This window comes from Populus trichocarpa, chromosome 10 (genome assembly GCF_000002775.5).
Source record: "Populus trichocarpa isolate Nisqually-1 chromosome 10, P.trichocarpa_v4.1, whole genome shotgun sequence".
Taxonomy (NCBI): Eukaryota; Viridiplantae; Streptophyta; class Magnoliopsida; order Malpighiales; family Salicaceae; genus Populus; species Populus trichocarpa.
In genome coordinates, this window is record NC_037294.2 from 18,972,050 (window position 1) to 18,991,079 (window position 19,030).

Below are 19,030 nucleotides of genomic sequence, written 5' to 3' on the forward strand. Positions count from 1 at the left end.
CTTTAAACGTATCTGTTAGTCTACATATACAATAGTCCAGTTGTAAGAGAAAAAAAAATCGGGTAACCTTTGCTTTCACTCAATTCCTCCATCTCAAAACCACAAAAAACAATAATAATAAATAAATAAATCCTCAATCTTTGATATGGATGAATTCAATTACGTACTAATCCTATTAAAAATGTCAAATAAACATCGAAAAAAAGGTTGATTCACAAAAAAAAAAAAATACAAGCTGCCATTCACACCGGTTGCTTGAGGTCTATTTCGATTTATTATTTTTTATCACTTGTTTTTTGCTCAAGGATGATGGTGTCGGAAATCATTGACAATTAGTACTGTAAGTATAATTTGTTAAGGTTCAATGATAATATTAACTGTTCACCAATAAACATGGAGTCCTGTTCCTTGTTTTGTTCCGCAAGATAGAGACTAACTGAGTTGATCAAGAAATCGAGGATTTAGTCTGAAAAAAAAAAAAAACAATAGGAGTTTCCCATTAACAACCTCCGAAAGTTGATTTTCTCTATGAAGCCTCATCGTTGCCCCAGGATTTATCAGCGATAATCATTCACTAATTAAAAATCACTGTTTTAATCATCCACGTCTCGCAAAAATCCCATCTCCCCCGTGGCAATTTTGCTTTTAGTAACTCAATTACAAGCATGCTTGGATCCAATTGATGAACTTCAATTTTCTTTTCTGGTGTTAATTATTGAGATATGTCCGAGCTAGCTTTCATGGAACAATATTAAATCCTTAATAATATTCTGTATCACAAGCAGGATAGCTATGGTACGCCGTGGTATCCTTGACGGAGATAATCTAATTTATCAAAGAAAAAAAAAGACATATCTTTACCCTAAGAAAGCAACCCATGTCTCCCATTCATGAAATAGTAAATCGAGGAGGGAGGCTACTGAGGTTTGACTAAGTCAACAATGTCCTGTCCACGGAGCACCAAATCACAACTACCGAAGATGTTCCATCACTCTTTTTGAAAAAAAGAAAGAAAGAAAGAACCGCGAAAGCTATTTAATAGACCTCTGAACATGGAAAGTGACCTAAAACACATAACAGCCAGCACTACATGGGCCCCATCAAAATCAGCCAAAAGAACGTACGGCAAATTTCACTCCGTCCCCCCTCCCTCCCTCAATCTTTATCCACCATCTCTGCTGCTTCACGCTGAAGCAAAGATCCTTTCTACATCATCTCTTAACTTTTTCTTTATTTCTTTTCTGTGTTAAAGCGAGTATATATTAGCTTATCGGCAGATTTCCCTCTCCGCAGAGGACCCATTGGAAATTATTATGCTAACTAACATGATATTCTCATAGTTATTATATATTACAAGGTCCCTAGTTGATACGCATGGGTAGATATACAAGGACAAAAGGGACCCATCTTAACCGAGCTTGTAGCGTGGATTCAAAAATACATACTAACTTTGAAATTGTAAGCTCTCATCGCTTTAAACACTCACAAGCGGCTATTCGCTCCACCCTAGTTCAAACTTGGGCCTGCGAGAACCAATGGTTTGAAAACGAGCTTTAGGCGCTTCGCCGTTGTTAACAACTGGCTAGGTATAATGAAAAGGCACGCTCATGCCCAGATGTGAACAAGAACTGACATGCTAACCAAATTTAAGTCTAGCCATGGCTGGATTAGTTTTTACCAATCTAGTCCAAAGGAACAAGGAATGTTTACACAGGGCAAAAGATTGACTGCAAGTCTGCAATGGTGCAGAGAATTCCCATCTCCTTGACAAGACAACAATGGTGTAATGATCAGTAAAACAAGGAGTGTCCTAATAGAAACTAATAAAGGTACTTTATTTCGTTATAATATTAACTTCCAAGAGATATTATATTGGGAGATAGAGAGAGAGTTATAGATTCCTCTCCTACAACCTCCAAATACCCCACCTCCCCATAAACCAACAAATTTCCCTTGCTAAAAAAACCCTTTAAACATAACTTAACCCCGTCGTTATTACAACAAAATAGCAGGCAGCAACCCCTGATCATCTACTACTACTACTACTATTAAATGGCTTCCTTTTGACCTTCGTCTAAAACCTAGTCCACAAAAGCTTCATTCAATCTCCCTAGCAAGAAAAAAAAAAAAAAGATGGAACCCTTATTGCTCTCTTTAAGAACTAAACTCGCTCTCTTTTGCTTGTAAAAACCATAAATCCCTATAAAAACTTCTACCATCTTTACTTTGCTTTCATCATCCAAACCAAAACAAGCATTATCATCATGACACAGCATGAATGCCCACAACACATGATTATTGGGTGGTCTCAATATGTCCACTCCTGAGGCAGGCGTATTTCACGATTGAGTACATTCTCTTGCCGTAAATTTCTCTTCTGCTGTGCCAAAAGTGCATTTCTTCTTGCCATCAAAGCATCTACAGAATTAAAGACACCCAAAGTAAAAAAAACGAGACGTTTTGATAGTAAATCTGAATAATCACAAGTTAGCCCAAAAAACAAAAGGGTTAGGAAAAATAAATCAAGAAACATGCTTACCATACTCGGAATGGAAAGATGCGTTATTATTTAGGCGTGGCTGAGCAAGACCACTGATATCCATGTCATCAAAGTTCAAATTTAGAGCCTGGACAACTTTAGCTGGCAGCAGAACTGTAGAGCAACCTGTTGATCAAGGAAGATAATAAATGATGTCATCGTCAAAATAGGAACAAGAAAAAAGTTAATAATCAAATAGGAGGAAAAACGACAATTACAAGCATTCAACTATTTACCAGATTTCTTCTTGGGGTCAGGGGGGTTGCCATATCTACGAGGCAAAAACACACCAGTGCCAGCACACTCTCTTTTAACACCAGATCCACCAAGAAAAACAGCCCTCATGCCTGCTGAATTAGAGTGCTGGTTTTGCGGGTGTACTTGAAGAGGAGGCCAAGCAGACTGAGGCAGTCCAAGAGGACGCCCACACCTCCCATCTTCATAACGAACATCTCTGCCTCTGCTCTGAACCTGTTGGTGTTGGTGTTGGTGGAATTGGGGCTGAGCTTGCCAGCTTGTCTTCACTTGTTGTCTTTCCCAAATTGAAGAGCACTGTTGCCTTAGTGCCTGTTGCTCTTGCCTCACAAGTTGCTGGTACTGCAAAGCAAGACAAATTAGCTTGATACAATACTTTCAATGTATCTGGACCAAAGGGAGGCTTAAGTTTTGGTTAAACTTCCTTTTTAATTTCATTTCTTTGAAACGAAATAGAGCTTAAGAAAAAATCTTTACCTGATTAACTTGTGGAATATTGTTGCCAAAAGTAGAGCTACTCTGGGAAGGATAAAACCCAGTATTCTGATGCTTGACAGAAGTGAGATCTGGATTTTGAGTCCTGGCTGGACCCAGCAAACCCCTACCTTGAAAATTATTACTACTATTACACCTGTGGCCTTCATTATTGGTCATCTTTAACCTTGCAACTTGACCAGCAGCTGCATATATCAGATCCCATGTGTCATTCTTGGCCCCATACGGCGTCGTTGGTGGCGACATCACCCCGTTTGGACTCCCATTGCTGGATACGGACCAGCTTCCTAGACCACTTAGAGTCGACTCCGGTGACCCGGCCATGACCCACTTCTTCTATCAAGTCAACGAAAAGATAACACCGTTAAGATGAAACGGCATTGAAGAAGAAAAGGAACAACAGCACTAGTAGTTGTAAGTACTTTAAAGGAAGAGTAAAAGGTAGTGAGTTGTACCTCGGGTTTGACGGTGAGTTGCTGAGTCAGTCGCCGAGTTAAGCCAGCCAGAAAGTCGTCCTCGTCACTGCTCTCAGTCTCAGTGGAGGAACCCATGACGGACTCTACCGGAGAACTAAGAGCTGAAGATGTGCCAAACGAGTCAAACTCGTAAGGGAACTCGGTAGGGAAGCACAGACTCGGTTTCAACTCAGTCTTGAAACCGTTGTTGTTAAAGTTCTCTTTGTCCATGAGTACCTCTTCCGCTGTAAGAAACTCAATAGGGAGCCAAGATTCCACGTCTTCACGAGCCCCAGCCATCAATATTAGGTATCTTGTTGGGACACTATAGGGATCTCTGGCGAGACTTGAGAGAGAGATAAGGAAGGGGAGAGGAGGAGGAGGAGTGAAGATGGATATGAGAGTGGCTGGAAGGAGAAGATATAATAATGACCAGGCAGAGTGGGATGGGTTTGCAGACTGTGAGGGACCCAGCGAGAGAAAAAGAAAAGAGAGCGCGAGAGAATAGAGAATGTAGAAGACAAGCTGCTTTTATTAAGGTTTCCGGGTCTGTTCCATACAAGATTCAAAAAAATAAAAAATAAAAATTACTAACTTTAATTAGGATGTGCAAACAACTGGAAGGAAAGGAATGGCCCGCTAGCTGGAGCATTTGTCCTCCTGTGTAATCCATCTCCTATTTGTTCATAATTGAACTACCAAGAACTTTAATTATTTGTTAATGTTTTGATGGCGTGAATTAGTTTAATGTGAGCAGTTAACTTATGATTGGAGTTGGGGTGTCGTTTAATTAACTGGTTCTGGGTTAATTACATTTTCACAGTGGATTAGTGGATTCTGATTATCATTCTTTTTGTTATTTGGTTGATTGTTTAGAAATCTGTATATACCGAATAGAAGTTTTGGTGAAGTTTGTTTTTTAAATTGTTTTTTTTATATATATTAAAATAATATTATTTATTTTTTTATATATAAACATATCAACTCGAAAAAATTAATTTAAAATTAAAAAAAAAAAAACAAAATTCTCTGAAACCTCACAGAAAAGGGCTTCGAGCTCTTTTGTCTGTTTTCTCTATTTTTAGAAAACCTGAGATTTTGTACGGTTTTAATGGATTGCCAATTGTAAGGATGTGCCATAAAAAAATATCAACAAGTATATAAAAACTTCGAACGAATTTTCTTCTGGTAAAGGAAATGTCTTCTTGTGTTTTATGCTATTGCATAATCCGAGAACACCTGGACCTAGTTACAGTCAATTCTCATCTCAATGGGTGGCCCATGACTAAAGGTTTGTTTTTTACCATTTTTTTCTGAATAATTATTTTTTTATTTTTTTTAATGATATTGGTGGTTTTTAAAGTATTTAAAAATATATATATATATATATATATATATATGTGAAAATAATATTTTCTTATTCTTAAAAAATTATTTTTAACATTAATTAAAAAAAAATCATTAAACATGAAACATAAAAACTAACCGCCCAGGAGAAAATTACAGAAAAACCTTCCAATGATTTTTAAAATACAACATTAATTGAGTGCACGTCATTTGCAATTCCATCAATGTTGTTTTCTGATAGTTTGTCTACACTTCTGAAATTCAACTGGAGATTATCCGGTACACGTGGATGGAGTGGCTTGCATGTACTGAGAGGATTATTAAACAGAAAAGGATGATTTAATTATCTACCTTATCAAATTAGGAAAAAAAAAATAAAAGAAGAAGAAATTTACCGATACGTGAGTGAGTTTATTTCATTGATTTAATACCTGCAAGCTTTTTAAATATATATATATATATATATATATATATATATATATATGAATTTAATAAATTTATTTGAGTTAGTTTTTTTACCTGTCATCTTAAAAAAAAATCATAAATGTTTATGATTAGATAGGCTTAAATCAAAACATTATATGAACTTGAATAAAAATAAAATAAAATTTTTAATCTTAAATCTGATTATTATTATTTTTTTAATGGAATTTGTTTGCAGCTAATTCTACTAGACCTATTTTTAAGATTGAACTTTTACATGTAAAAATAATGGAATTTGTTTGCAGCTAATTCTACTAGACCTATTTTTAAGATTGAACTTTTACATGTAAAAATAATATTTGAGCCGTTTGTTTGTTGGAAAGTTTTTTTTTTTGAAAAATGAATTCCGAGAAAGTGAATTATTTTCTGATGTTTGGTAGTGTAATGGAAAATAAGTTGGAAAACATTTTCCAGTGTTTGGTTATGTTATGGAAAATGAGCTTGAAAATAACTTATTAATATTTTATTTTTCTCAAGTTTATTAAAATAATGAGGAATAAATCTTACAAATTAAAAGGTTGAATGAGAATGAAATTGAAAAAAAATATAATTTCATAAATTATCTCAAATAAAATAAATAATAATCAAAATAATAGATATCAAATCTAAAAAAAATGAAAGATAAAGAAATTAAAATAATAATAATTAACATTTCATAAATTATTTCAAAAAAAAAGTAACAATCAAAAGAATGAGGATCAAATTTGATAGATAAAAAATTTTAATAAAAAAATGATAAGGGAAAAACAAATAACAATTATAAAAATGAGGATCAAAATTAATATAAAAATTAAATTTTAAGAGACGAAATTGAAAAATAAATATTCAAAACAAAATATATATAGAAATAAAAAATTTGAGGACCAAATTTGATATAATCAGCAAATAATATGACTTTTCTAAATTTTTTACAATTTCCAAAAAGTGTTTTCCGTCTAAATTTTTCAGGAAAATATTTTTTTGAAAATCAAGTCAAATTTTCATTTGACTAGTAAGTTCGTTAACTAACTTTTTAATATCAAATAAATACATAAAAATTTAAAAAATAATTTTATAAAAAGTAAATTCCAATAAACATACATAGCGTTTACCTGTTTTACTTTTCATGAATCACTGCAAACAAGCTCTGAATTTATCATTGTTCGCTGTCAATGCATTCCATGCCATGGCGTCGTTCTCGGATGCAATGCTTCTAGAAAATCATGCACAATGAACTGGAAGCTCGACAAGGCTACCAATGTCCATTACTGCCAAGCTGGGAAGAGGAAAAAACAAAGCATCATGCCTGGAGAAACCAAACTACATATTTTACACATCAAATTTCACCTGTTCTGTCATGATAACACTTGTCCCATTTTGATGATCATGCATATTCACAAGATCATGCAAAGGGCATCGAGATGATTTATTGGCCACGAGATGTCCAACCATGTCGCCATCGCATTAACCACACTTGATATCAATGTTATTGAACCCTTTCTAGCAAATCCAAATCCCACGGCTCACCTGGATCCATGGCTACAGTGGCTAGTAGTTTCTCTCTGTGAATAGACTTCCAATGCCCATTTTCTTATTCCAGAATTTCGAATTAAAGGACCTGTTTTTGCTATTCGGGGTAAGCTACTCAAGGTCGGTTTGGTCCCAGTCATGCTAGAATTTCGCGTCCCAGTTTCATATCGCCGGGCTACGTGGTTGGTCTAGAAATCTCACGGTGGCGAGACCATATACCACATCTACAGCGCAGGATTGGATTGTTCAGAGAATACAAATAAAAAAAGCTAGGAAAATATGACCGCTGTGAATAAGGTTCACAGGAAAATGTTACCCCGTAAATCACACTGGACACTCATTGGAGTTCAGTAGTTTATTGAAGAACCAAGTTAAAGAAAAATATTTTCTTGAAAAATAATTAATAGAGTGCAGCGACCCGTTATGTTGATTCGCAGTGTTTAAAGTTGTTAATATGCTTGCTATACAACCGATTTTTAGATATACAATCAGGTTTTAAATTTTCAGACCATTTACCATTGACGTTGTCAAGTACTGTTTTTAAATAGCTAGTTGCAGTATGCCTAGATATATTGTAAGAATTGGAATTAATTTAACTTTATAATAGATGGTTGGTATTAAGAGTTTAGAATTAAGAGGTTTACTCATTCTGATCAAGTTCGAGTCCTGTAATTGTTAATATGATAGCCACTAAAGTTTATGTAGTCGTTAACTTCAGGTCCTGTGAGATTAGTCAAGGTACGTAAAAACTGATCCGGACACCCACGTTAATTAAAAAAAAATTAGAATTAATTTGTATTTCGTTTACCATTGGCAAAATTGTTATTTTGTAATTAAAAAACCGAAAACACTATTCTGGCAATTCTCTAAGAGAAAACGAAGAAATTATAACATTGAGATTGTTCTCGTCTTCAAATTAACATAACTTTAACCTCAACTGGCCATGTTTTTTTTTTTTAGGTGGTCACGATCCAGTCTAGACTTTAAAGTCACTCACGGCAACTAGCAACTAGCAGCTAATTGAGAATGGAAAATCGCATTTCATTGTTCACTTAAACAATAATCTATATTTTATTTTTTTATTTCAAACATTTAACACTTTTAACACTTGGTTATTGGAGATTGATTTTTATAATTTTTTTTATGAAATTATATCTGCATTGACTTTGTAGGTTTGTCTGTTTGACTCGAATCATTATTCTTTATCCTTTTATTTATTTATTTTATTTAATCATTCAATATTGGATTAATTGAGATTTGGAGTTAATGATTTAGACCTGTTTAGTATTATGGTCTATGCGCTTTTAAAAAAATTTGAATTTTTTTCAGCTGCAAATATTTTTTTAGTGTTATTTTTATTGTTTTGATGTATTAACGTAAAAAATAACAAAATATTATCTTGATGTATTTCTAAGTGAAAATCACTTTAAAAAATAATATTTACAACACTCTTGAACAAGCCCTTAATTGCATTTATTTTTTTACAGGGTTATCTCAATCTCATGACTGGGGTTGTAGATTTAACAAGTTATCTTATGTTGATTCGTATTAATTCAATACATTGTTGTATTAATATTTTTTAAAATATAACGTTTTTAATTTTTTTAGTTAAACTCTGTATTTATCGGTCATCCATGTTAATTTTTTATTATTAAAGTTAATCACTTTAAATTCGTATGTTATTTTATTTAATTTTTTTATATTATCAACATGTCAACAATACCTAAATAATTTTTTTACATGTTAAAAAAACATGATACGATCCATTCCCTAACGCTAGTTGATAATCTAGTAAACAACTAATCGATGCCCAGCTTCGCCTTCTATTTGTAAAACACGGTTTTTAGGGCAATAGAGCTGCTTTTGACTTCTGTCTGCACATCACAAGGAGCATGGCATGCATTCTCAGTCTTCAATTACTTTAATTACCTTAATTAGTCTCCCTTGTAAAAGCACAAACATAATCATTAGGATGTTTCTGCATTATTTGTTATCATTGTTGCTTAACATGATCAGAACATCCAATCCTGTAGCATTCCCAGAGGTCCCTTGATTTGTTATCCCAGCTCTATTTTTTTTTTCCACCAAAAAGCGGGAAAAGGAGATGTCTTTATCCATTTCTAGAGTCAAATCGGCAGTGAGGTCATGAGTAAACGTAAAATTCCTTGTTTCTTCAAACCACCCTTTCTCCAGCAAATCTTTTACCCAGACAATGTAGTGAAACAAGAATATGAACTCGATGGTCTAAGCCTTGGATTTCGTTGTTTACTGCACTAGCTATCTTGATTAGGTTTTGCAATCTAGTTGGTCCACGCGTGTACCGAACAGTAAAAATGGGGATCAAAAGGCCTCCGAGTATTTGAATTTAAATTGCATAATTGGATGAATGGATTTCATCATGAGAATTGAGAACCTATCACTGGTAAAGATTTTACATAGGAAAAATTTCGCCGAGAACATCCATGTATCTTGGATTTTACTCGAATTATAACCAATTCGCTTAACAATTGTTTGTTTCGTTCGCCGTTAAAGGGTGTTTTCACTTTCTATGCCAGTCTGACAGGTCGGCGTAGTGAACTAGATTGTTTTTATTATTATTTCCATGTGCCAACTACCTCTTCAACCCAGTTACCTATCTGTCTCCATCGTCATAAATATTTCATCTTTTTGGTGGATGATTACTTATGATCCATGCAGAGAAGCAGGTTGACATGAAACAATTTATAGGATTCCTCTTTAGTGATTGTGAGCATTTGATCTCCAAACATAGAAATCCATATACAATTTAGAATAAGCATCCCAACAGTAGTATTTTAAATTTCTTGATGTAAATTTTTCATTTTAATTTGTAGAAAGTACCATGGATTGATGTATATACTAGAAAATTAATGGGGGTAATATTTGTTATTTTGTTTTGTATGTGGGGCTGTATTCTAATAATAAGAGTTTGTTGCACAATGTGAAATGATTTGTCACTAAAAAACTCGATGGGGAGAATATGGATGAGAGGTCCCTGGAGGCGTGACGGATAGCAAAGGGCTTGAGATTTGCATAGTAGGTCTCGAATTCGAGTCAGGACGTGCACCTCTTGTAAGAGCCCGGGACAGCCGGAGTTTTACTCGCTCACCTGAACCCACAAGGTGCACTTTCCGGAAAATGAGATTTCCTCGAATCAAAAAATAAAAAAAAAGTGAGAGATGTTATGATACTGACATTAAAATTTATAGAGATTGATGTAAAAGCATCTCATATATATCTCCAGCAAATCTATATCAATAAAATTTTAAATAAATTTTGAATGAATAATTATTCACTAAATATAACTTTCAAATGAAGACATGTTCTATTTAAACCAATGCCTGAAAAATAATTGTGAAAGAGAATAAGCGAAGAACATTCCATATACATGCTTATATTGTATGAAGCTTGATGTATGCTAATATATGTACAAGGTTTGACATTGCATCTGTTGTGGGTATGGTGGGACAATATCAAACTAATTTAGGTATAGATCATTAAGGAGTTGTAAATAAAGTAACGGTGTTTATTGTATTTGAAAAACAATAAACACATATTTATTTGAGAAACATCATCCCTGCATGACTAGGAATAAACACATGGTGTACTCGACAAGTAAGGTTGCCACGTATAGAACAACACTCGAAAAACTATGTGCGTTACGTAATACATGGAACGTAATACTCCGTATTATATGACTATGTGCATTTGTTGTCCAAGAAAGATAAAGGATTATGTTAAACTAAGATAATGGGTTGGACGTGTGAACCAAGCAGGAGAGTGTTAAAAGTTCATCATACCCTAAACAAACATTAAAATTGCATAAAGATAATTTTTTACATGTAAAATAAATAAATAATTTTTTTTATAAATAAAAAATATATTATTTTAGTTTTTATAAAATAAACATTTAAAATAAAATTATTTTCAAAGTTAAAAAGATAAAAATTATTTAACTACTCGAATAATTTATTCTTAAAAAAAAATAAAAAAGGTACACAAGGCACCAGATGCCATGAGGCATGAGCTGTAAAACTGTGATTAACTTTACAATTCACAGTTTTCGGCTGTCCTTATCCTTGCAATGGCCTGATGTTGACTGTCATGGATATCCCGTGATTTGTCCAGTGAGCAGAGCATTGCCCTTCATGAGATACATTGGAATCTGAATCTCTGGTGACGTGGCCGCTTTACAAGATTCGGCAGCTTATCTGTCATCTATCCCACCATATCCGGCTGTCCCTCCAGTTTTCCCGCCTCTTGTAACGGCTGTCTCTTTCAGCCGGTTTTTCCGTTACAACACGATGTATACTCTTTTATATTTCTGGTATTATATTTTCGTGAAAAATAAATATCTCAGATATTTATGCCAGACCTACCTATGAATGAGCTGCCGAGCTTTTCTCACAGGTCACAGCCTTCCCAACACTTCATATTATTTATTTTACTTAAAAAACCAGTTGAAGGGGTTTATTTATATTTCAATTAGAAGTTATTTAATAAAAAGATAGTTTAAAAATAAAACGATGAAAAAATAAATTCAAGTCATCATTTTCTCTATTTAAATGTATTTAGCAATTCTCGATATACTAAGTGGCCGTTTGGGAGTGTGGCTGCGGGTAAGGTTCACCCGCAGCCACACATGACAGCGTTTGGTTAAGAAAAATAAAATGCATCTTCCTAGTAGGACCCACTAAAATAAGAGATTGAACCGCAGGTTTTGAAAAGCAGCATTTTGCTGCTTCTCGTGGTGGGAAAGGAACTTCAATAGTGGAGCCATGCTCCACTGCGCACTGTTCACTAAGTGAACATTTTTTTTTTAAAAAAAAAAAAAAACCAGCACTCAAAGTTTTTTTTTTCTTCCGAAAAACTAGTATAGTTAATTAATTGCACTCGCATTGTTCACGTGAACGTGAACAATATTTTTTTAAAAAATTAGTTTAAGATGAATTAAATTTACTCGTACTGTAATCTCAATTTTATTCATGATAATATTTTATCTAATTTTATTGCACACACGATAAATCATGGAAACTGTAGTTATTGCTGAATGAATTTTGTACGTAATGAAATTGTTGATTTTTTTAAAAAAAATTATGTTTTACTCGAAAAACTAGTATTTAATATTATTTAATAACACTACATAAATTAGAAGGATATCGCATGATGACGTAACATTTGTGAAATTTGATCGTAATTTCAATTATGTTCTTGCCGGGTCCGGCCCAGTTAAAAAAAACTCAGTTTTTATTTTTATTTTTATTGTGTTCTATTCAAAAAATTAGAAGGAGATCACTTGATCACGTAACAAAAAAATCAGTTTTTGTTGTTTCGCGCTTAAGAAACCATGAAAAATATAGTCATTGTTGAATAGATTTCGTATGTGATGACATTGCACATAGTTTAATGGAATAATAAAAAATATTTGATATTAATATTATTTATTTCATGATATAATAACATTAGTTAAATCTATAATATTTAAATTAAAAATCATTAATATTAATATATATATTTTTAATTATTTTATAACCTCAATTTGAAAAACATTTTTTCAACCAAACACATTAAACTATTTTTTTTTCGATCTCAATTTTAACCACAGTTTTAACCAAACACCTATTTTTTCAAATCAACCTCAACTAAAAGTACTTTTTATAAAACAACTTTTTTCAAACCACAACCACAACAGCTGCCACAATACCAAACACACTCTAAATAAGTTTCAAGCTACTAGTATTTACGATGTTTAAATTTATATAAAAGCAAGTATTTTTCTTCTTCTTATTTATGACGAAATGAAGAGATAACAGCGTTGAAACTGCCGTTTGCTTCCAAATAACCCAGAAGGCCAGTCAGGAATCGGAGGTCACGAGTTCCATGAATCGCAATTTATAATTTTCCCGCCAAAGGTGGGTACAGTTAAGAAAAAAAAGGAAAGAAAAAAAACAAAGATAATAAAATGATTTCAGGAAATTTCAGATTTTATTTTTGAAAAAATAACATGGTTTTGTAAGAGTTACGGGAGAATAACACAAGTTGTAAAAGAATTTAAGAATAATATAGTTTAAACATAACTATATTTTTAAATATTTTTTTATACATAATAACTTTTCAAATAATGGTTGCTTAGTCTTATTTTAAAAAATATATATTTTTTAAATTAATTAGTCTAAACAAAACTTAATATAAAATTTTATAAAAATCTAATAGTTAAAAAATAAAATTTAAGATTTAATAGTAAAAGAATAAAATTTCTTTGAAATTATAATTTTTTTTTAATTGATGTTAATTTCTTTTAAAAATTTTACCAAAATTATTAGAATGACAAAATACCAGGAATTTCAATAGAGAAACAAAAGGAGGGTAAGGCGGTGGTAGTTGGCGCCGAAAAGCACATCACTGTTAAGTCAAAAATACCGGAAAATGATTTTCTCTCCTTTTGAAAAATAATTATAGAAAGTCAAAAAGAAAAAAAAAACTATAAACCTTGATTTGATATTTTGATTTGATGTGGAATGCCATTGGAGATATTTTCTTGCTTTTTGCTTTGGAATTTCTGGTGAATCTCTGTACAGCTTTGTTTTAAAATGTATTTTAAAAGCATGTTTGTTTTCAAAAAATATTAAATTTTTATTTTTATTTTAATGGTATAATGTTAAAAATAAAAAATATTTTTAAAAAATACACTTACTACAATACCAAAAATACATTTTAAAATCTTGAAGTATAGACGTACACCTGATGACGCTGGAAACTTGAATTTTTTGTTCTGTAGGGATAATATTGTATTTTAGGTAACTGGCATGGGCTGCTGCCTTTTACAATCCATGCTTGGGGGGGCTGGTCAGAGTAGATTGAAAGAACAAATTTGTTTTCCACCCGCGACGATGCGCGTGGAAAGAATCGCTATATTAAAATGCAGGAGAAAGATAAAGAGAAACCTCGAATTACTCCCCAGTATATCCACCAATTCCTTGTTGACAGCCAATATTTATAAGATTTCTCAATAAATATCTAAAGTATTATAGATTCCTTTGATATCTTCTCTTGTTTATTGGAATAGAATGATGCTGTATTGAAGATGGTTAAACCTTTCACGTTAAAGGTTTCTTATGATTGTGGATATGAGGACATAAATGAAAAACATTTGATACATTTAGAATGAAATTGCATGAAGTTGAGAATGGTGCAAGCCATTCAATAATTTAAAATGTTATTTCCTTTTAAAAAATAACATACTAGTAGATTTAAGAGCTTATCTAATTTTCAAGTTCCATCCAACAAAATACAAATTACAATTATAGCATGTTAAGTTTCTGACACGCCCATAGAAATGCACTCTCTCTTTTAAAAAGTTGAAGGAAATTACTATTCTTTCATGATATGCCCAAGCGAATAAGGTAATCTTAATTTAACAAACAATGCATAATCAAGATATTTGATCTTGACATTTCGTCAAGTTAAAAGTAATGTGAATCTGATAAAAATACCAGATCCAAAGCACTTAAACTTAACAGTTAATCAAGTTCGAAACAATAAAGGTTTGACTGAGCATTTAAATTTGATAGTCAGCTATATTCATTGCTGTTGGACTTGACAATTAACCAAATTCAATATAACATAGGTCTCACAAACAAGTCAAACCCAAAACACCTGGACAAGTCCAAGGAATCACATATCAAGTAAACATAACAGAACCAAAGCAATTGACTATGCAATTAACCAAGGGCACCATATTTTCATTAAATATTAATATAATTTTAAAAGATATTTATCCCTAATTAAATAATATAAAAACAATACATAATCTTTAAGTATATAAAAATTCTTCAAGAATTCATTATATTCCCATCAAATATTAATATAAATATAAAAAATATTTATATTTCATCGAATACTTTTAAGATAACTTCAATTTTTTTTGTTTTAAAAAGAACATATTAACTATAAATACACCACTACTAGACCCTAATCAATGTTCTACGAGGCTACGTTTGGCAACGTGCTGCATTTGTAACGCAGTATATGCATCTCGATCCTCGCAATCAATTTTTTTTTAATTCTTAATAAATCTCATAATAAAATGGCACCGTCGGATTTATTAATTGGAAAATTGGAGCACTAAATAGCTAGTGCTTGACAAACTCCTTGTAACCAGCGCGTACGAACATAAGAAAGAGAACTGAGTGGGTGGGGCTATGCTTGCCGGCTAAAGACCGCGAAATCGACTTCGCATCACTTTCATTCCAGTTAATATATAACTACAGAAAATCCATAATAATAACAATAATTTGCTTAATTAGCTTTATTAATATGACATGCAAAAGGGAAAAGCAGAGGCTAACCTTTGCTTGATGTTTCAGCAAAAGATTTTTTGAATCTCCCGCCGAAAGACAGAGAGAGACCTAACTCATAATCAAACGTCACCATCAAAACTTGTCCACAGGACAGGACAGATATTATAATTGTAAATAATTCTGTACCTAATAAAATTATATAGTAAAGAGTCACTGCCCTTCTTTATTAATCTTGTCACTTTTACTTTTTTTTTTTTTTTTTTTTTTTTTTTTTTTTACGTGGGGTGTCCGGGCCAGTCTTTATTAATCTTGTCACTTTTGGTTGGATTACTTGTGGAAATATGCCGCCTTCTTGTCGTTCGAATTTTGAACCCAACGGCCAGTCTTGTTCAGCAGCTATTTCTTGCTAGCAGCCGAACCCCGCGATCTCCCTGGCCTGTGAGAAAATTTTGTACGATCCTGGTTTATGAACAACTGGACACCTGCACGTGATATCCTCGTGCGTGAGGTTCACATGCTTGTCCTTTGGGCCGAGAGCATTGTCGACAATCCGTGTGAAAAGGACTTGATTGGAACATATTTTAAACTGGAGAGGCTACAATACACTCGAAGGAGTTGATATTGCACGGAAAAAAAAGAAAAACAAAGATGGACACCAGCATGTGTCAAATGATGGGAACTCAAGTTATATTTGTTTTTTAAGGATTTTTGCCCAACCAATAATCCCATGTATTATCGCCAAGCGCTGGATTGCTCCTTGATTTTAAAAAAGGAAATTAATTGGAATAATGAGCTTGTCTCAAGTAAAAAGAGTGACGGTGCCCTGATTGAATCACAAGGGGGGCGCATTGAACTAAACTTGGTACTATGTTGGTGTGTGTGGTGTGACCGGTGGCCCGTATTAATGCAGGCGACCTTGAGCCAGTACTGTCTAGCTAGTCTCTATTTTCGAGCTGAAAAATATGGGCAGGTCAGCTTCCATCACCCAACTAGAACCAATGTATTGATGGGTGCCTGTTATTTGTTTCCAAGGTGTCCTAATGTATGCTTTATTGAAGAATAAACATCCACAGAGGTAAAAGAGAGCATCCCCGCACCGCCTGTATGGTGTCTTTGTAAGTGAGTTCGTGGTGATAATTTAAAGTGTTTTTATTCAGGAATGTATTTTTATATTAGAATAATTTAAAAATATATAAAAACATTTATTATAAACAAAATAAATATTTAAAATTTTTAAAAATATCATTTTTATCGCGTTACCAAACAGCCCATACCAACTATTTATCAGTTGATTAATGGTAAGGTTTCAAGGCGACCAGCGATTTCTGATCTTGTCTTTTGGGATTTTGCCACATATTTTCAAAATTTTGAAGATTGATGTAGGCCCATATACACAGGCATCGGATACCATTGGATTTTGGATGACAGTGATGCTGGAAAGAAGAAGAAGAAGATAAAACTAATGGTTTGTTTCGTAAGCATAAAGACGGTCACATGGGGAATATCAAATTGGGTAGTCAACGGTCAAATCCTCGAAGGAAGAGCAATCTGTGGGCAGTTTTTATTTTTTTTAGCTTGTTTGGAAGTTTTGTAATTGGAGTTTTTTCAAAAGTTTTTTAAAATGTAATAAAATAATTTTTTAATTTTTATATTAATTTATTAAAATAATAAAAAATATTTATTTAAAGTTATAAAATATTTTTTTAAAAGGATAGTTGAACTACAATATTTTAGGGGTGTTTTGGACAGCAATATTAATTATTTTTTAAAGTATTTTTTACTTGAAAATATATTAAAATAATATTTATTTATTTTTTTAAATTGAAGAGTTAAATTAAAATTTTTTTAACAAAAATAAAAAGAAATAAAAAAATTAGTGCTAGATTAGAAAAAAACTAGAACAAAGTAAACTTTAACAACATAGTCAAGGAAAAAAACAAAAATTAAAAAAATAAGCAGTGAATTGAAAAACATAATGATAACAATTGTAATTTAAAAACTAAATTGAAAATAAAAAAAAACTTTTCTAAAAGAGTCAATGATAAAAATAAGTAATAAAAAATATAATGACTAAAATTGAAAAACAAAAAGAAAAAATGACAAACATGTACTTTTTTTGTAAGAAAAAAAAGAAGGAAAAAAATGAAACGACCACCGGCGACAAGCCACCCATCATTCGCCTTCACGTCCTGCACTAGGAAGAATATAAAGTGGAAGGCTAGGTTTGGTCATTGAAAGGCATTGCATGCGCCACCCAAAAAGCGCAAAAACCACCACGCACTAGTAGTTTCTAGTGTAAAAAAATAAAAATTCAACATAAAAATACCAATATATCCCTCACGGCCTTGAAAATCACAAATAAACCCGCATGAAAGGATAAAAACACATGTAAATGCATGTTTTATTTTATTTTTTTATCTTTTCTAAAGGCAAGATGTATTCCAATTGTAGCTTAATAAGGGGAAAACCAAAAAAACACTTGGTTAGCAATTGTCGTTTTTTTTTCTCACCTTAAGGTTATATTTTTATTGTTTTAAAGTTTGTGAAAAGATGAGTTCTAAATTTGTTGATTTGAGGTTAAAAACATAATTTTATTGTGCAAAAACGTGAAAAAACACAAACACCCTCAGATTATAAAATTATAGCAATCTATAATAAATCGTGTCTAATACTATATTAAAAGGCATTTACGCTATATATTTTGTTAAATGTTTGAAATTATCCCTTCGGGGAGACGGCTCAAAGCCATGATGGACCGTGAAAATCACCCGAATATCTAAGACTCAAATAAAGCTCGCATCCATTCGTTTGCCATCGGGGCTCGAGTTTATTTTGGATCCTAGTAGCTCTAATGACTCGACATGTTCAAAATGGATAAGAGACATGCACAAATCGAACCCCAAATGAGCTTGTACATGATCTGGGGTTGGTTGCTAAATCGAAATATATTACCCTAAGATCGAACTTGATCTACTCATGACTAACCATAAGACTACAAATTACATGCATTAAATGAGTTTACATTCCTTGATTTCATGTGAATGGTCCTGTTATCATCACCAAATGTACACAATCCATGCATGAAACTCAAAACTAGAATAACTTCTGTAAATGGTAAACACATTAAACATTCTGCTCTTTCATGAATACACTCACACGAGATTCAACCGTTCTGCTTCACACCCATGTGAGTTGAAGACTTTGTTGGTAGCTTTAAACCCAAGGAAAGTGAGGATCTTTCAATACAAAAAGAAAACGACCTCGTATTCTTTCTTTTGCCCATATCTAAATATTCTACAACTAAATATACATGCACACATCCTCACGTGTACATGACCTTTTATCTCTTGTCTAAATTTGCTCATACATCGAAAAATTAATCCATAACCCTTTACGTACGAAGATTTGTTTTGAAGTGTTAATTATGGCATTAATCCAAACCTAGTCTATCATGTCTTCTAACCCATAATAGCCTTCGGAAGACCATTAACTATGATTGCGCAGAATTGGGCTCATTTCTAAGCCAGAAAAAGTTGAGTAACATGAGAGAATGTTGCGTGGATGTCTCCACCTTTTGTTGCATGATTTATGTGCTTCCGAACATCATGTTTATATTCATAACATAATGT

The 19,030-nt window shown here is 32.6% G+C and overlaps 1 protein-coding gene across 2 annotated transcripts; it reads right to left on the bottom strand.

The window, feature by feature from the left end:
• Positions 1-1,811: 1,811 nt before the first annotated feature.
• LOC7490357 (uncharacterized) lies at positions 1,812-4,250 on the bottom strand. Of its 2 annotated transcripts, none has more exons than XM_024609297.2 (5): positions 3,745-4,250; positions 3,272-3,622; positions 2,776-3,136; positions 2,540-2,665; positions 1,812-2,418 (listed from the first exon to the last, which is right to left on the bottom strand). In XM_024609297.2, exons 1-5 carry the CDS (start codon positions 4,042-4,044, stop codon positions 2,309-2,311), a joined length of 1,248 nt encoding a protein of 415 aa, XP_024465065.1. In that variant the 5' UTR covers positions 4,045-4,250; the 3' UTR covers positions 1,812-2,308. The 2 variants fall into 2 exon arrangements, with proteins under 2 accessions (XP_024465065.1, XP_002316248.2); XM_002316212.4 differs by having other exon boundaries at positions 3,272-3,625; positions 3,745-4,249.
• Positions 4,251-19,030: the final 14,780 nt, after the last annotated feature.

What these genes read in the sequence shown, in the direction of transcription:
- LOC7490357 (XM_002316212.4), bottom strand. Translation starts at nt 4,044, where the DNA reads ATGGCTGGGGCTCGTGAAGACGTGGAATCTTGGCTCCCTATTGAGTTT. An exon ending in AACTCACCGTCAAACCCGAG is followed by an intron (nt 3,626 to 3,744) that starts GTACAACTCACT and finishes TTGACTTGATAG; the next exon opens with AAGAAGTGGGTCATGGCCGG. An exon ending in ATCTTTCCATTCCGAGTATG is followed by an intron (nt 2,419 to 2,539) that starts GTAAGCATGTTT and finishes TTAATTCTGTAG; the next exon opens with ATGCTTTGATGGCAAGAAGA.